Genomic DNA, 18,543 nt, shown 5'->3' with positions numbered 1-18,543 from the left:
ATCCACTAAAGTGGAGGGGGCGGGCTTTATGACAGATACTACAGCCAGCCACCAGGGGGCACTTTTGGAGAGCTGTCATGTCGTCCATCTTTACATATAGTGTACACCTGAAAATAAGAATTGTCGTGTTTTCGTTATCTTAGAATAAGCAGTTTATCTACACATGGAGCGGGTCCTCTTCTACAGAGCCCACCATCTTGTCTCTACAGAGGCCCAGAATGGACAACAACTAGCCTTAGATAGGGCCTTTAGCATTTTTGAGTTGGCTACCGTAGTTCTCCTACACACTTGGCACACAGAATAAGTTTCAGCTGGTAGCAATGTTGCAACCTCACCACTAGATGCCACTAAATCCTTCACACTAGACCTTTAAGAAATGTCAAACAATGGAGAAATAATGGCTGTAAAATTTCTCAGAGCTCAAGGTGACATTTTCAAATGGAACCCCAAAGATATTCTGTTAATAATGATTCAAGAGTTCAAGATCAACTGATCAATTGATTAGCTGATTTTTTGTGTTCCAGTTGGGTGTTTTTTGTATCCTCCCACCAAATACAATGGGGGCAATGGTCATTAACGAACCACACTTGTATTTTCTAGCATATTTCTCACTTTTACAGTTAAATACTCTTCAAGTTTTAGGACTAACAAGCCTAGAAGTACTGGAAGAGTGTCAGTGAATGACACAGTCCCAAAATATCTTTAAATCTTTAGCCATATTTAATTTGGTCAGTTTGCCTGTCTGCTGTACTCAAAATCGGGTGAGACTTACGGTAATATGTAGTTAGTATTGAGCTGGGACGCAGCCGAAGCACATGAGCACTGCAAATGTAACTGTAAATTAACCTGACAGCCTGAGCTCAGGGCATTAAACTTGTAGCAGACACGCCGTAGTTGAAGTAAGTGGAGTGTCTGCCAAGGGGGGCGGGGTCGAGAGGGACCGCTGCCTGCGAGTCTAAACTCAGGTGAAATACCAGAACAATTAACAGTGCGTTTGATAACTTGTTCTTCTTGGCCATACGGGTACATCGAGTCCTCGCTGTGAATGTAATGGAGCTTAGCACCGCCCGCCCGTGCTGACTTTATACCCATAAGTAACAAACCACCGGGTGAGTGTCGACGAATCGAGCTCATCCACAGTATCTCCTCTCCATGCTGAAAACGTGCGAACGTTTCTGGGCAAGGAAACCGTGGAGGACCGCAGTGAACGTGGCTTTGCTGCAGGTTTGTTTTTCCAGCTGTCACACCGTGTTAGCTCAGTATTTGACGTTGCGTCATCTAGCCTAATTGCTATCTAGGGTCCACGTAATTTGATTTCACAGCTGACATTTACGAGGAGAGCTGGATTGTTCCATGTTATGTCTCGCCAGTGAACGCTGTACAGTCGCAACGTGTACACTGTAGCTGGTAGACACGCCTCGCAAAACACACAGACAGCAGCTGGCTAGCTTAGCGGAGGTGTTAGCTTAGCGAAGTCATGTCAACTTAGCGCGGAGCTTGCTAACTTCTGTTTGCAGGCAGACAGCTCAGGTGACAAACATGTTTTCCTTTCGTGTGTACCAAATTGCGCAGTTACCTTTTATGTAACGTTCACGGAGCTGTTTTACATGTAGGCGTAGATAAATGGGGAAAGGATCGGTGTAACTAGTTTCAGTGCATGGTGAGGGGTTCTCCCCCACAGACGGCTAATTTGTTAAGCAATAATACACCTGTATATTTTCTAGACAACCTCCATACATGGGGGTAGCTGTGAATGCTCTTGTAAATCCTTTATCAGTTAAAATGGGTGCAAATTCCTGCGCTGTGTAGGCGTTAACCAGCATCTCCTTATAACTTAGCAAGGCCTCAGTACAGTGAGTGATGCTTGCACAAGTCCAACCTGTTTTTGCAGCATTTTACTAGCAACAGTGGGCAGTGCATGTAGGTGGACTGCATGCGTACAGTAGAGCTCATGCAAGCTACTTTGAGACTATATTTAAAGTTTCCAGTCCTAGATTCAGACTGTTACAATGCTGAAACACCCAGGCAACAGCACAGGTCAATTTTATGTATGTAGACCAAAATCACAAATCACAAATTTGCCTCAAGGGACTTCACAATTTGGATAGCACAGGACACCCTCTGTCCTTAATCCCTCAATTTGAATACGATAAAAAAAGGCTACAGAGTTACAGTTGAAATTATTAATCGAATAGTGGATCAGTAGTCTGCAGCTACTTTGTATAATCCAGTAATCGCCAAACACTCTGTTTCCAACTATAAATATGTAAGAATTTGCTGCTCTTCCTAATTTTATGTGGTAATAGACTGAATATATTTTGGGTTCTGACTGTTTCTTGGACAAAACAACATATTTGAAGATTTGAAGATGCAGAATGGGAACGTATAGTGGACACTGTTTTGGTGTGTTACAGGCCAAACAATCGGTTACTTAATAAAATGACTGACAGATTAACTGATAATAAGAAATGTTGGTTGCAGCTCTTATAAGAATACTTGATGTATCTTTGCTTGTACCATGTGTAGCCATGCTGATTGCATTTTGTCGCCCACCCCCTCTTTTTAGCGGATCCAGGGAGAGGAGCCTGTTTGCATTCCATTGCAGGTGCAAAACAATGGAGGTGAAACTCGATCAGCAAGACGAAGACATCTCATTCAGCAACACTGACACTAATGGTAACATCTTACGCATCTTCATTTTGATCATGACCATAACATAAACTGCAAGTAGAAAATAAATTGAGCCCGTGGAGTGTTATATCCAGCTTAAAGTACAGTGTGTAGAAGTACCAGCTAATTAGTTCACTCAAGGGAGTAAAAAAAGAAAAAAACTGAACATTTCTGGCTGGCACTACATAGCATGTGGACCTGTCAGATGGTTGCGGGATTCTCCTGTCCAAGATACTGCTGTTTGGTGGGCCCTGAGCAGATCTGCCCGTGTTTTAATCCAGGAAGGGTACATGTTGGCGCTGGACATATTCCAGGATACAGTTGGCTGCTAAATGAAACACGTTCTTGGGGTAGAACATACTGTAGACCTAGCGCTCGCCATGTATTCATATTTTTGTCTATTCTATTAACCCTTCAGTGGATGTGGTTGTTGATGATCATTTGGATGTGTCTGGCTCTTTTTTTTTTTTTTTCCAAAATATTATGGCAACATAGTTCTACATTTTAGCAGGCATGTGTAGCATTTTATGTGTTTATAGAAGATAAATGCAGGATTTAGATTTTAAAAAATCTTTGTGAAACATGAGAACATTTAAAGAATCAAAGATTGCCTTTTTAAAACTGCCATGCAGGGGTGTTTAAATTGGAAAAGTCCAAATTCTTTGGCTATTCTGCTACTAATAAAAACCTCGGACAGAAGAATTGCCGGGCTCAGATTTGACCTGCGTCGTCTTCCCTCTCAGGTAAACGCCCAGCTGAGGACATGGACGAAGAGCAGGCCTTCAAACGTTCTCGCAACGCAGACGAGATGGTGGAGCTGCGTGTGCTGCTTCAGAGCAAAGTAAAGACCCATTCGCTCTGTGGGCCCCGTTAACTGTTGGTTCACACTGTTGGTTATTTTTCCCCTATTGATCAAAATGATTTATTTCTAAGGAAAACCTTTTTCTCCACAGAATGCCGGTGCTGTTATTGGAAAGGGTGGCAAGAACATAAAAGCCCTACGCACAGACGTGAGTAAACGGGTGAAATGCTGCTGATATTTCTGCAGCTGAGACGAAAATTTAGTTGTCTAATAAAATGAAAAGGATCCAGACCTAAATTCCAATCAGTCTGGACTCCTGAGGAAACAATCCCAGATTTCTTGCAGGTTTGAGAATTGACATGCACTGTTAGTCAAAGATTAGTTTTCTTTAACGATAAAACAAAGTTGGCTCATGTGGAAGAAGAGAAGGAAGGCCTTGTTAGACATTTTGTTTCCAGTCCTCTATGACTGATTCCAGTTCCCCTGACAGTGTTGAAGTTGAAGCTATGTTTGACCTTGAAGTGACACCAGGTGCCTGGAAGCCTGACTGGACATAGGCTCAGGGACAAAAATCTCCAGACTGTTTTTTATACTTATCTTTGTCCAGGTCACACTTCCTGTTCTTCTTCACTCACCTCAGTTTCAAGTCTCTCATTTCACTTTTGGGACAAAGTATAGCGTGTATTCAATTAAAAATGTATTCCTTCTCCCCCTCTTCCCTTCTCCTTTACTTTTTTTGTTTTTATTTTTGGCCACCTTCCTCCGTTGCCCATGTACTGGATCGACATGCCCCTCCTGCGTTGCCCACCTTGACGTTGGCCCAACCTCCGCCCGCCCCTGAACGCCCGCCCGCCCGCCCACCTGACACTCCCGGTTGGCCCCGCCCATAAACCGTGCCCCTCCTTAAACGGGCACCTAACTTGACATCTTGTGATTGAATGCCCCCGCCCAATGCCAACCTCCTCCACCACAACCACCACCACAACCACCACCACCACCACCTCGGCCCATGCAGTACAATGCCAGTGTATCAGTCCCAGACAGCAGTGGCCCAGAGCGGTATGTCCCACCAGTTATTGCCTCACTGCCTGATTAGAACAGTGAAACACATGTCTTTGATAACCTGCCTTCTGTTTCATTTTAACATTTTTATATACATGACAGTATACTCCCCCCTCCCCCAAAGACCCCCTCCTCCACTTGTAAGAGACGTGTATTGTTCCTTTTGATTTTTATGTCCATTTTAAGCATCTCCATTGAGTTGGACTTTTTGTCATTACAGTTTATTGTCCAGAGTCACTGACAACCCACTGCCAAGTAGTTGGTATTGAATGGATAGCAGCACAGCTGTTGGATGTTGTTTTTCCGTGCTGTGATGTTTAATTTCACCATGAAACTTGTGGAAAGCAGACATCTTTTTCTCGCTCTGTCCTCTGTGGCCCACCTGGCCCCCTTACCTCCGACCTCCCCCCTTCTCCACCCCCCTCCCCCACTGTTGTCAGCATCACTGTCCATGATTTTCCGAGAGAGCGCTGGCTCTTGTCTGGAGGCTCCGTCCCCCACTCTGTCACTCATTAATGTCGTGTCTTTATTTCATTGTGCTGTTCTGTTGAATTTCTCTCAGGCCACATCGGATCAGAGCTGCCTGCCAAACCTTTCATAACCCCCCCCCCCCTCCCCTCCCCAACCCCCTCCACCCCTGCTCCTGTCCTGTGCCACAAAGTAGTTGGTAACCACACGCATCTCCTTCCCCACCTCAACCCCTCTGCTCTGTTACTCTTCTCTACTGCCCACCTCGTCTCCTCCTCACCTCAGCCCCGAGCCCCCCTCCTCCCCCACCTTTCCCCTCCTCCCCAACCCCCTGGTCACAATGAGAAGGTGTGCTGGTGGCGCAGTTGTCATGGCAAGCTTATGTTTGAGTTTATGTTCCTTTTCCCCAACTTGCTGGTGGTGGGATGGTATTAAAAGATCTCTCTCTCTCACACCCTCTCCCCCAACTCTGTGTGGCCAGTCTCACGTTAATTTGAGCCGTTCTGAAGCTGCCCATCCTCCCAAGACTTCTCTTACTTAATGATTTTAGAATGAGTGCATGTCAGCTGCTTATTTAATTAGTCTAGTGTTGGGGAAAAGTTATAATTGTGCGTAGTATGCAGCAGTCTTACTTTTTCTTTTTTATAGTTTGAAACCTTTCGTCAGTTTGTCCGTCACTGTTTGTTGGACTGCTTCTCGCTTTACCGTTTGTCTCCCTTGTAATGCCTTGCTTCCTTTTGGGCAAAATGGTTCCTGACAGGATCCTGAGTGTGAATGCCAGCATCGACACTATTGGAGAGATTCTGCTGAAAATCATACCAACTCTAGAGGAGGTAAGCTACCATGTTAATTACCATGTTAATTTTCCTGTTAATCATGTGTTTGTGATCAAAGGGCAAGACCAGGATGATTGATGACATTGCTTTTTGATTTTTTTGGGGGGACTTAAAAGAACAGAAAAAATTTTATTTTGGGCATAAATATGCAGAATTTGAGTTCTGCACAAGCTGTAAAGGTACCTAAAGGGACAGTTCACCCCTAGATCAGTAATATAAATTTTCCTGCTTAACTGTAGTGCTATTTATCAATCTAGATTGTGCTCAAAGCACCAAAAAATATATTTGAAAAACTCAACAGCAATGTCTCTCTCTAGAAATCATGACACAGTTACTCAATATAATCCACAGACCTTGTTGTGAGCAGTTTCATGTAGGAACTATATTCTTTCTGCTGAACTACACCCCCCAACAGTTTCACAGCGCAGCAGGAAGCGTGCATCTACTCATGGATGAGAGGCTCATGTGCTTGTCACTGCGAGATGTAAACATTGATGGTGTCTTAATTGGCTAAGCTGTAATGCTAGCTTGCTCAGTGGTGTTAAATGAGCTAGCAGTGGATGCATGCATGTTAATGTGTTTTGCTGTTAATTAATTAATGTTAACATATTTTAAACTTTGTTTACAAGAGAACTCTGCAGGGCACCTTTTAACTGAGACCCAAACAAAAAAAATGCCTGCATCTTTAAGACCTGATTGACTTTTATGGCCAAATTTTACACTCAAGTCTGATCTGTGACCTGAAGCAATAATTAAATTTATTACTGATCTTTATTGGACTAAGCTAATGCAACTAATTGCATACACTCTTGTCTTGCTCTTCCCAATGGGTACTGCAGTTTGACTTACTATACATGCCATGCATGGACAAAATAACCTAACCTCATCTGAGCTTAACAGAATAAAACTGCCTTTACTCCACCAATAACACTACATTTTGTTGACTCATTGAGTCAGGTAACAAAAGTCTTCTTCATAACCATTTGCTGGTTGGCCATAAGTCACCCTTATGATTTTACTGCGATGGCCTTCTCAAACCGCTCAGGTCAACCAGAGAGCCCAGACCTGTTATTTGTTATCGCATTTACCCATGTGATAGCCACCCATACTAATATTGATCTCTTGCCATATAAAGCAGTTGGTACGCATTGGTTCAGATGTGTCCAAACATCTAAGTGAAAGATTTCTATAGCTCCAGGTTTTATGCGCCTCATAACACATTTTGTATCCTACTTTTTTGGCCTTGAATATATTTTCCAAATGGCGTCTCTGTAACAGCTACCACCTCTGTGAAGCTCACAGTAATTAGCTTTTGTCTCGACTGTCACACAAATGTAATTCAGTGTTATTTTTGAGGTTGTTGTTTTTCAGTGATTTTCTAACTACTCAGTCGAATCTTGGTTTCTTTAATGAGCTCAATCTTTGCCACCACTGCTCTCCGAAACCAGCGCATTTTTTTTCTGCGTTTGGCAAATGCTGTCATGATTTACCGAGAGTTTCTCTTGTCATATGATAATTTTTGAGACTGATGCAACAGCAGTTTGAGTGCCAATTATTTGCCGTCTTTGTTAGTCTGTCAGTTACCCTGTGCTGCTTTAAAACATGTCTTCAAACACTGCTGCTTATTTTACTGCTCCTTAATATTACAAGTATGAATTCACTAATCTGAAATGATATTCCAGGCCAGATCTTTTAAAACAAAGCTACATTGATTCAAGCAGCTTGCAAATATGTTTGTTTCATTTTGTTTAATCAGAACTGCACGAATTAACTAGTTATCTGTGTCAGTTTTCATTCATAACTTCTATTATTTCAGGAAAGTGAAAGCAAAAATTGAAATTGTGTTACAGAATAAAATAAATGTTTCAAATGTTTTAACAGCACATGATGCAGGCTCGTAATGAATTTCCAAATTGTCTGTTTTCTGTGTCCAGATTTGTTAAAGTTTAAAACCCACTACATGTTATATTTCCTCATATTTCCAATGTATTAAATTGGGAAAATGGTTTATTAATCATCAGTGGAAGAGTTTCAGACCCCACTGACATCACTGATCTTGCTTTGTGTTTCTGTAGTACCAGCATTACAGTGGGATTGATTTTGACTCTGAGCTCCGCTTGCTGATCCATCAGAGTTTGGCAGGGGGCATCATCGGGGTAAAAGGTGCCAAGATAAAGGAGCTGAGAGAGGTAGGACAGAGTCCAGATTAGCAGGCGCCTTGCCATGATGCTTTGCACCAACAGTTAGCCTGGAGATGAATTGTTAGAATCATAATTGTCACCTGTAGCAAAGCAATCACAAGTGAATTTGATTGTCTGGTTTTAAGTCTGACATTGTCATGTTTCCATGCACCAGAACACCCAGACCACCATCAAGCTGTTCCAGGAGTGCTGTCCACACTCCACTGACAGAGTCGTCTTGGTGGGAGGAAAGCCAGAACGTGTCATTGAATGTATAAAAGTTATCCTGGAGCTGGTGTCAGAGGTGAGTTTACATTTCTGAGGTCTGTTGAAAGTCTCAAGAGACTATATACAGTCATGTGTTTCATGTCATACAGATGTAAGGATAGTTGGAGGACTAAAGGCAGCTCATTTCAACAGTTATTTCAGAACAGAGCAGCCTTTGACAATCTCTTTTATCGTCCTTTCATTTTGCAGGCGCCAATCAAAGGCCGTGCCCAGCCTTATGACCCTAATTTCTACGATGAGACATACGACTACGGCGGTTTCACCATGTTATTCGAGGAGAGAGGCAGACGACCCATTGGCGGCTTCCCCATCCGTGTGCGCGGGGGCTTTGAGCGCATGCCCCCGGTTCGTGGCAACAGACCCATGCCTCCCTCCAGAAGGGATTACGATGACATGAGCCCCCGTCGGGGTCCTCCACCACCGCTGAGCAGAGGTGGCCGAGGGGGCAGCCGAGCACGTAATCTGCCTCTTCCCCCGCCACCACCACCAAGAGGAGGGTAAGGAGGGGCCCACTCAATGTGGATGCTTTCACATCTCTAACCTGATTGGTTTTGTTAAAATGAACTCTGGTGTGTTTGCCTTAGTGGTTTGTTTCGTAGTGAACAGACAATAACAATCTGCAATGATGTTAAGAGATTGAGATACAGTTGTATTTAATTTTTCTGACACTCTTTCCTTGCTTGTCTTTGTTTGCAGGGGAGACCGGTTCTCGCATGGCAGCTATCATGGCGGCATGGACGACAGACCAAGGTGAACACGTAGTAGGATTGTCAATAATTTAATTTCTCTCAAAAGCAGAGTGACAGATATTCGTGTAAGTTGCTCAGTAGCAGAATGTCAACCCACCAGCCCTGATTCAGAGTGTGATCACGGGTCATCTGTAGAGTCTGCATGTCCTTTCACACTCACAGCTTTTTAAATACCAGTCTAACAGCGCTGACCTGCTCGATACTGTAGTGTTAAGTGTCCTCCAGAGTGGAGAAACTATATTAATGCATACCTTTTTCGTCTGTAGTGACAGAAGAGGCCGAGGGGGAGACCGTTACGACAGCATGGTGAGTGCCGTCTGTGTTTACAGGTGCTGCTGTAAAGCTAAGCTGTATGTTTGTAGCGTCCTAGCTGTGTGTAGTAGGTGTCTGTGAATTATGTTTCAGACGAGGTGATTGGAATTCCTTTTTCTGAGTGTAGTACAAGCACGGAGGCATGGACACTGTGCTGCTTTTTCACTGTGTATGCACACTGATCTGGGCCTGTTGTTGCCTGGCAACAGTTGTCTCCGTGGTTACCACAGAGCAGCTGAGTACGTAGTCCAGAGATCCACCAGGCTAGCAAATGAACTTGAGCTGAAACCAAAGCAATTCCTGAACAGGTTTCCTTCAGCAAATAGTTTCAATAAGAAGCCAAAGAATACATTTGATCAAATAAATACCAATATGCTGTCTGTCGATTAATGCTTGACATTTAAGAACAAACATGTTTTTTTTCAGACGGGCATAAATACTCAGACATGAATCTTTTTTATTTTAAAGGCCACTGAGATTTTTAAAAATCAAAATGCAAATTAATTTTAGCAGTTAGTTTCAAGAGAAGACAAATCACTTAAAAATGATATTATTCTTAGATAAGGAATGATGCTTATCACTTTTTTTACTCACCAAAACTATATAAATTCAGCATTTGATTCACAATTGGAAAATGTTTATATTATGCTCAAATAACTTCAAAACGTATGCAGAAATGTGTGTGTTTTATTTATTGAGTGTATAGTCTTTCTCTAATTAACACTCCTCCATTAAGACATTTCTCTAACAATTTCAACGGCATTATGGGGTTCAGACAAATTACAACCCTGCATTTAGATGTACTAAATATGAGTTATTAATTCTTTGGTTAAATGAACACTAAATGTGTTAAAATATTTGACCCAGTTTCACATTTCTTGAAGTCCTAATATCTGCGTTGCCGCCTGTGACCACTATAAAATGGTTTCAACTTTTATTCTTACATTGTATATTGTTTTATTTTTCGTCTCTTTGTGTGTCTGCTTCCCACACAATGTTGTTTTATCTTAGAATAAAAAGAATCTGTTTTAAGGCCCTTTTCTTTCCGCTCAAAACTAACCAAAATCTGAAGAGCTGTGTGAACTATAAAGTCTCATATTCAGCAGAAATACACTTAGTGGCCTCTTATTCAGACACATATCTGTAAGACTGGGTGAGACCCTTGTTTGACCCTAGAACGGCCTGAATTCTTTATGCCATGGGTTCAACAAAGTGCTGAAACATTCCTTAGTGATGGTGGTCCATGTTGACGTGATGGCATCATGCAGTCGCTGCAGATTAGTCAGCTGTACATGTCATGCTGCAAGTCTCCTGTTCTACGAAATCCTTAAGGTGTTCTATAGGATCTGGTGACTGTGGAGGCCATTGGAGTACGCTGAACTCACTGTCGTGTTGGAAGAACAAGCTTGAGATGATGTGTGCTTTGTTTGTGTTATTCTGTTGGAAGTAGCTATTAGGGGAAGTGTAGACTGTGGTCATAAAGGATGCATGTGGTCAGCAACCACACTCAGGCTGTGGCATCTAAACAATGCTTAAATGGGACCAAATGTGTGTTAAGAAAATACTCCCCACACCATAAAAGCCAATTCATACTGAATGTCATCTTTCGCCCATGTTGGCAAGAGTCCATGGGGACCTCTTTGTGGATGTCAGTCTGCAGCCCAAAGTTTGTGACTGGGCAAGGTGTACACATAGCAAGCACACCAACTACACATGCTGCAGGTAGAAAAATATCGTCTCTTGTCCCACACTCCTGTCCTGGTGACGTATGCACCTCTAGCTGGTTTGCAAAGAGACAAAAATGGATGCTTGTTTTGGAGAAAGATTGTGTGAGGAGTTTCGCCATTACCAGCAATTACATAATTTGTCTCTAAAGGAATACAAAGGCAGCCAACTGGCCTTGAACTCGTGGTGAGCAATTTAGCACATTCTTGGGAGAGATGAAAATGCCTGTTATCAGATATGAAAATATCTGTGAGACAGATGTATAAAGATTGCGATATATTGGGAAATATACAAATCAAAGTACAGTTGGACATGGAACACAGAGAGTATGTTGGAGCTTTTCACCATCACCAGCCTCCATGGATTTGTGGCAGAAGTCAAGATTCATCAGACCAGGCAATGTTTTTTCCAATCTTCTACTGCTCAGGACTTAAGTTAACAGAAGTCTTGCAGGATTCAATTGTAAAACATAACTGCAGTCCTCACACTCTTTGCCTGCATGTCAAAAGTGTCAGAATTGCAAAAGCGTATCCTGTCCTTGTCTGTAGATGGCACACCAACATGTTTACATATGCAGTTCCTAAATGCTGCAGCTGTTGCCAGTCTTGGTCTTGCCAACAGATTGTACATGTTGGACTTAAACTGCAGGTCTAACTGCTCACCAATGATAATGCGTCTCAGTGGGAGTAAGGTTGTGTATTTACCATAGACTGTATAAGCTTTTCAGGACTGAGAGCTTTAAAGGTGTGTCTAAACCATATTATCAAATTAACAATTCCAGAAACACTCATTATCTCAGGTTGGTCCATAAGTTACCTCAGATTGTCTCAGTAGCCAGTTTCGAATCAATGAGGTACTTTTCAGATAAAGTGGAACGGGATATTTGAAGCATGAATGTCATTGAAAAATGTGCAGGAACCTCTTCATGCTGCAACATGAGAATAGACCCAGATCTGAACTGAATCCTGTTGTACAGAAAACGTTAAAAGGCTCTGATGTCATACTGTCATTATTGTGTCATTAAAACTGTTTTATGTTTCCCCTTTTTTCTCCATTCATCCCTGAAATGCAGAGTGGAGGCGGATATGGTGAGTGTTGATTAATGTAAATTCTGCACAGATTTACAGTTATTTCATCAAAAATCATGTCTTCTTTTTTTTTTTTTTCCAAAACGTAAGTTCTATGATTATAGTTTCTGCCACTACTTGTTTCAGACATGTCATTTAAGGGCAGCCACTTAGTCCACTATATTAGGTACACTTGTACAAGCCTGTGCAGTCCGATACAACAGCCCTGATGTAACATCTGTTGTCATAAAGCTCACTATGTTCAATTTTTGGCAACATTTTTGTTTATATGTAAATTCAGTTATGTTCATTACTAAGGTCATAGTTAAAGGTGGTTTTGGACTGGACTACATTTTATAGAGAAGTGAAACATCTCTTAATATAATGCAATACAGTACTGTATTAGATTGCATTAGACTATACATGTGCTGACGCAGACACTGAGTGTATAAATCTAAACCACTTTTTAAAAAAAGTAAATGTTAGAGTTAACTCCAAAAATGTGCAGCAACTGATCAGCCTTTTCTTGCAGAGAGACTTCCTGGTTAAATGTTGGCTTACTGTTCTTTGGCTTAATACAGTAATTTGACTAAAAATGGATGATTGTGACAGACGTTTCATTGTATTTAACCCTTTTATAAGTACATAGTTTTGATGATTGGATTCAACTGAGATATGTTTAAAACGTTTTAAATTAAAAACATTAATAGATGAATGAACTGTAATGCTCAGTAGTTGAAAACCTGTCTGATCACTCATGTTGTTTGCTCTAAAAAAACTCTGTTGTACCGTTTTGGCTGCAGGTTTTGACATGTCCTCAATCCTAGGAATGACATCAATGAATAGATCATTCCTATTAAGAAAAACAACAACATCATTTTCCTGTAATCAATTTGTTAGAGCACATAAAGGGAAAATGTATTTGTCTGGGGCATTTGCTGTATTGCTTGTTTACAATCACACTCTCTCTTGTCTTTGTCCCCATGGTTCATTTTCATTTTTCACTCTTGTTTCCTTTTCGATGTTCTCAAAGACAACAATTCTTCCTGGGAGCACTTTCAGTCTGGTGAGTGGGGATGGATTATTACTGTCCCAGTGTCTTGTCTCCTAACCTGACCTAAAGGGAATGTTTCTTCTCATTGCATGCTTTAGTTAAAGAGAGTTTCACCTTAAAAAGTCTTTCTCACCTCCTCCTGTAGGGGGTCGAGGCTCATACAGTGATATCGGAGGCCCTGTCATCACAACACAAGTCACCATCCCAAAAGATGTAAGTAAAACATCTGTTCTCAAAAAACATGATTTTTACAATAAAGAATGACACAAAACAGACACTTCACTCTTAAATCCACTTTCAATTGGTCTGTGTGGTTGTTTTGCAGCTGGCTGGCTCCATCATCGGTAAGGGCGGCCAGAGGATCAAGCAGATCCGCCATGAGTCCGGGGCATCCATCAAGATTGATGAACCACTAGAGGGCTCTGAGGACCGCATCATCACCATCACAGGAACACAGGACCAGATCCAGAACGCCCAGTACCTGCTGCAGAACAGGCATGTGATCCTGTGATTCCCCCTAACAGCTCATCTCATTGTAGCAGTGTCTCCTCTGATGGCCTGTGTGTTCATCCACCACTGGATGGAAGCAAACACTACTATAGTTGCTCACTTAGATAGTTAACTTCAGCTTAACCTTGGTGACCCCCATGAGTAAATCTGTCTTGCAGCCAGGTGAAACACAAACAGACTTAATAATAGATTACATAAAATATATAATGAGGTCTGTTCACTGATAGTGTTATGTTAAGAGTCCTATACAATGTAATGCATATACTATCACGACCATTTCCTAAGAGGTTTTAGATTAGAAGTTGAGCAGAGTGATGCTAATTTGTGTAGAGCTTTAAAAGTATTGGTTGACTAATTGATTAATTGATCAACAGAATTTAATTGGCAACTGATTTGATAATGAATTACTCAATCATCTGATAAGCAAACACAGGAAAATTTTATGGTTTCACTTTCTTAAATGTGAAGTTCTGCTTCCTTTGTTGTTGTCACCTTAAACTGTTAACTGAGGCCCTGTCTACACTTATAGAGATATTTTTTAAAAAGAGATACTTTTCCCCTTCGTTTAAGTAAAAATTAAGACCAGACAGCCCTCGATTTACAAAATGTCTTTGTTCATACTAGAATGCAAAAATGAATCAAAACACTTGCTTGTGTTAGCTCTCTTTCACAGTCTCTCCTCATCGCAAAGGTAGTAAAGTGTACAGCCTACATTTTTCAAAACACTTACTGTAGATCTCATCACTGTTCATAATGATGAAGGATCTCACTCAAAGATATGAGTGATGCCCTGGACATGGAAAGTTTTCCTCCTGGTTCGACCAGGCCTGATCCAAAATCATTAGTTTCTGGGAAACTTTAAACTGCGGATGCTGAGGTGGACCAAATAGCGTTGTGAGCAGCAGGTACCTCCATTTATGAAATGGTGCAGCAATACAAAGTTTTAAGCTGTGGGCCCTGACACACAAGTCCCAACAGTTGGTCAACACTGGGCAGTTGGTGAGTGACTGCCGCCCCAGTTTTTGTGGAGTGTCCCACATTGTTGCCCCTTGTTGGCTTTTTTTTCTTTGGCCAATTCAACATATCAAATATATGTTGGACCTGGCAGACCCCACTGATGAATGAAATCACTCTGATTGGCAGTTCAGCTCAGTGTACGAGGAGAGAAATGGAAGTGAGGAAAGTAAACAAACAGCGTAAGACAAGAGGGTATGAGAACATTGGATTGTGTTGTTAATGTGCTTACTGGCTAACCAGCATCTTGAACATGTCTTCTGGTTTCCCTTTTTTAAATGAAGAAAACAGACTACCGCCACCTGTTGGTGTGGATAATTATTTACTCTCATGTAGATGCAGATTTTATGTGCTAGTTGGCCGTTGGCTGTAGTTGACCTTTGTTACCACTCATTTTTTGGATGTTGGTTTGGTGTTTCTGGGCTTTGAAGTAGTCATTAGACTGAGCAGTGCCAACAAAAAGTAAACAACTTATAGGTAGTTCGCCATTGTTATTGTCTATGGCCAATTCTCATTACACAAAGCAACAGTGGACAAAGGTGAATTGAAAAGATGACATCATTTTCCAAACACTCCGTTTTCTAAGTCCACATGGATACAAATAACCAGAGTTTTAAAAAATCTAAATCTTAGAAGGTGCTTTAAAAACCTCTGTTTTAGTGACCTAAAACTGCTTGCATGTGGAATATCAGTTTTCAAAAACATCTGTATACATGTAGTTAGGGCCTGAATATGTTTGGGTTTTGGGCTGTTGATCTGATACAACAACTTGGGCACTGTGAAACTATATGAGGCGTTTTTCACTAATTTGACATTTTATAGACAGTTCTTTGCAGAGTAATCAATTCGATAATGAAATTAAATATCAGTTACAGCCCTAATTTTATTAAACTTCTGTGCAACCCTGAGATTTTACTGGAATCAGTGCTTTACTGCCTTTGATAAATGTTCACATTTTGCACACCATGCCAGAACATAAGGCTGTAGAGCCTTTTTTCCTAACACCAGTATTTCATCTTGAAGAGCTTTTCAGTTCACAGACACTTCCTTTCCTCCCATCACTAAATGGCTAAGCTGGTCTCAGCAGTCATAATGCTTCTCGCAGACATAATTTATTTCCAGCCTTGACCTTGGCATACTTTTTATAACTTACAGTTGTGCTCCACATGAAAAATGTCTCACAGTTTGCAGCGTCCAGCATTAACAGCTCCTGACCCATGTCACGTTCCTGTTCAAATAAATATTCTTAATGTTATCATGAAATGTCCTTAACTTCATCTGTCTCTTATTTCAGTGTGAGGCAGTACTCCGGCCGGTTCTTCTAGGGAAGAGGGAAGCGAAGAAGACGAGTGAAGCCATGCTGCCATACTGTTTCCTCCTTCTATTCAGAGCCTACATTCCTCTGCTTTCCCTCCTCCCCTCACGATCACACACTACACCATCTATCTATAAAACACATTTTTTATTTTTGAGGAGTTTTGAAAAAAAAATCTTAAGCTGTCAAACAGCAAACAAGGAGTCAGCAACATGTTTCTGTGCTGGTGTAGTTATTTTTCAGGAGATTCTTGTGCCGTCATTGGAGTAAACTCATCCGTGTGATAACTTTTGGTGTTGTGAGCCACCCCGGGCCCTTATCTCCCTCAATTCAGTACAGCATGCAGAATGTAATCTTTTTGTAAAGAACATTATGTGAGTTTCAGTTTGTTTTTTCCCCCTCTCAAACGTTTAAGCACACTCTCTAAATGAAGATGCATGGTCTCAGAATGGTTAAAAAAAACATTTAAATGAGTTTTAATTTTTACACAACATCCAACATCCCTTTCCTCTGGTAAGTGAAGTGCTTTTTGTAAGATTGGCTTTAATGGAGGAGTTTGACATTTTGGGAAACGCGCTTACTTGCATTCTAGTGGAGTGTTGGATGATATGATCATGACCACTCTTACGGCTGTATGGTAAATATGAAGCAGCAGCCCATTAGCTTAGCTTAGCATAAAGACTGGAAACAGGAAAAACATTTGGCAAGCTCTGTTAGAGGGCAACATACTCCACCTACCAGCAACTGCAAAGCGAGCTAATTAACATGTTCAAATGTAAAAACTACATTTTTTTTTTAGCATTATCTTCACTTCGGGTGTCTCTCCTTGTTGCTTGGCAACATTAACTGGCCAAGAAATAGACCGAATCACCATGACATCTCGCTAACAGTCAGTTCAAAGTAGAACAACTAGCAGTAGATTACAATTGCAGAAATATGTAATATTGTGAAACTTGCCAAACTGTGCCGTCATTTTCAGCTGTTACATTTAAAGTATCGTTAAACACAATGGTCAGAGCTATCTGATGTTTCTGCTGTGCTCATTTTAGGTAGTTTGTTGCTTTGGTATCATCTTTAATAAAGCAAATTCACCGGCACGGAAGCTAAGCAGTGTATTTTACCCACCAAAAAAAATGTATGGCAGTGTAAGTGTACGCTATATTTTAATAATTGTTTCACTTTATCATACACACTAACCAATCGATGCCATAGTAGACCAACAACTTGGTGTTCTGCTGAGTTAAATTACTATTTTTGTCAATGGAGTCTGGTGGCTTTAATATAACAGCTTCTGTTCCTAAAGCTATGAGAATATTCTACATATAGCACACATTTAAACCGATGATTGATTTTTTTTTTTTGGTCTGCCTTTGGTTGGTGGCAACAAAACAAACTAATTGAGGCAGAGTGTAGCCCGCATTGTTGGATTTTTTTGTAGTGCCACAAGGATTTTCTACCTGGAAGTTACTGTAAATAAACATTGTGATTCCATCTATGGTGGGACAAGCAACCCCCTGTAAAATGATGAATTGTTGTTTTTATCTTTTTATAGGAATAAACAAATGATATATAAAGTGTTAATTACTGAGCCTTTGAGGTGCCTGTACAGTAGATGGACTTTGAATAGTTCAGCAGAGCCAGGGTAGCTGTCTCACCCCCCCCCCCCCCATTTCCAGTCCTTGTGCTAAGCTAACGGCTGCTAGCAGTAACTGGACAGATATGAGAGCCCTATAGTGTCAATGTTTTTCTCTACTCTCAGTCAGAAATTGGATAAGAAGTCTCTCCCAAAATGTCATACTTATGCTTTAAGTTGGAAAAAATGTGCCAGTGTGATAGAGCAAAAAGATTATTATTTTTTTTTTTTTTTTAAAAAAAGGTTTTTGTTTTTCATAGAAAGACAAGGAGCTGTATAAAGTGTGTGTATATATTTATATAGAAACAGTAATTTCATGAGTGGTTAGTTTAGGTAGGCCCAGGATACTTTCTACTTTCTCGGAAGGATTTGGTGCCATAAGACAGTTTTGGAAATCTTTTTTTTTCTTTCTGTTTCTATGGTTATTTGATTTTCTGCCACTCATGACTCGCTGTAGTTCAGCCTTTTATATCTGATCTGTTTGATCCATTTATTCTTGAAAGTTTTTTTTTTTTTTTTAAATTTTGAGAGTTTGGACGCATTTTTAAAGTTTCTTTTTCTTTTTTTGTTTGAAAGTTTAAGATGCAGTGTCACATGAGGAGCGTTCAGCTTTGTGAGTCCATGAGTGGTGTTTTCTGTCAGGTCATATCTGTATCTGTGTCTGATATCTGTAGTACCTGCAGGTGTTTAGTAAATAAAGTCTGTGTCACAGTTCACCCAGTGTGTGTATTCTGCATTTTTTTCAACAGAAGAATAATCAGTGTTTATCCAGTGCTGGTTGTAATTGGCTTCCAGTGAATTGGCTCAGCCTGTTGCTCTGTTACATGTATCCGTAGTTCGCTAGTTAACACCGGAAAT

The 18,543-nt window shown here is 41.0% G+C and overlaps 1 protein-coding gene across 2 annotated transcripts; it reads left to right on the top strand.

Annotated features, from left to right (window-relative positions):
- Positions 1-989: 989 nt before the first annotated feature.
- On the top strand, positions 990-18,401 carry hnrpkl (heterogeneous nuclear ribonucleoprotein K, like). Of its 2 annotated transcripts, none has more exons than XM_049604287.1 (16): positions 990-1,224; positions 2,567-2,676; positions 3,414-3,511; positions 3,624-3,680; positions 4,488-4,531; positions 5,763-5,835; positions 7,914-8,027; positions 8,194-8,322; positions 8,496-8,803; positions 9,003-9,056; positions 9,322-9,361; positions 12,165-12,180; positions 13,193-13,225; positions 13,359-13,426; positions 13,539-13,708; positions 16,032-18,401. In XM_049604287.1, the coding sequence occupies exons 2-16, from the start codon at positions 2,616-2,618 to the stop codon at positions 16,060-16,062; spliced, it is 1,296 nt and encodes a 431-aa protein (XP_049460244.1). In that variant the 5' UTR covers positions 990-1,224; positions 2,567-2,615; the 3' UTR covers positions 16,063-18,401. The 2 variants fall into 2 exon arrangements, with proteins under 2 accessions (XP_049460244.1, XP_049460245.1); XM_049604288.1 differs by lacking the exon at positions 990-1,224 and adding an exon at positions 1,270-1,530.
- The last annotated feature ends 142 nt before the right edge of the window (positions 18,402-18,543 follow it).

This window comes from Epinephelus fuscoguttatus, linkage group LG18 (genome assembly GCF_011397635.1).
Source record: "Epinephelus fuscoguttatus linkage group LG18, E.fuscoguttatus.final_Chr_v1".
In the NCBI taxonomy this organism is placed as follows: Eukaryota; Metazoa; Chordata; class Actinopteri; order Perciformes; family Serranidae; genus Epinephelus; species Epinephelus fuscoguttatus.
Note: the sequence above shows the minus strand (reverse complement) of the source record. Positions and strands in the feature narration are given on the sequence as shown.

What these genes read in the sequence shown, in the direction of transcription:
- hnrpkl (XM_049604287.1), top strand. Translation starts at nt 2,616, where the DNA reads ATGGAGGTGAAACTCGATCAGCAAGACGAAGACATCTCATTCAGCAAC. An exon ending in TCATACCAACTCTAGAGGAG is followed by an intron (nt 5,836 to 7,913) that starts GTAAGCTACCAT and finishes GTGTTTCTGTAG; the next exon opens with TACCAGCATTACAGTGGGAT. An exon ending in CAGTACCTGCTGCAGAACAG is followed by an intron (nt 13,709 to 16,031) that starts GCATGTGATCCT and finishes CTCTTATTTCAG; the next exon opens with TGTGAGGCAGTACTCCGGCC.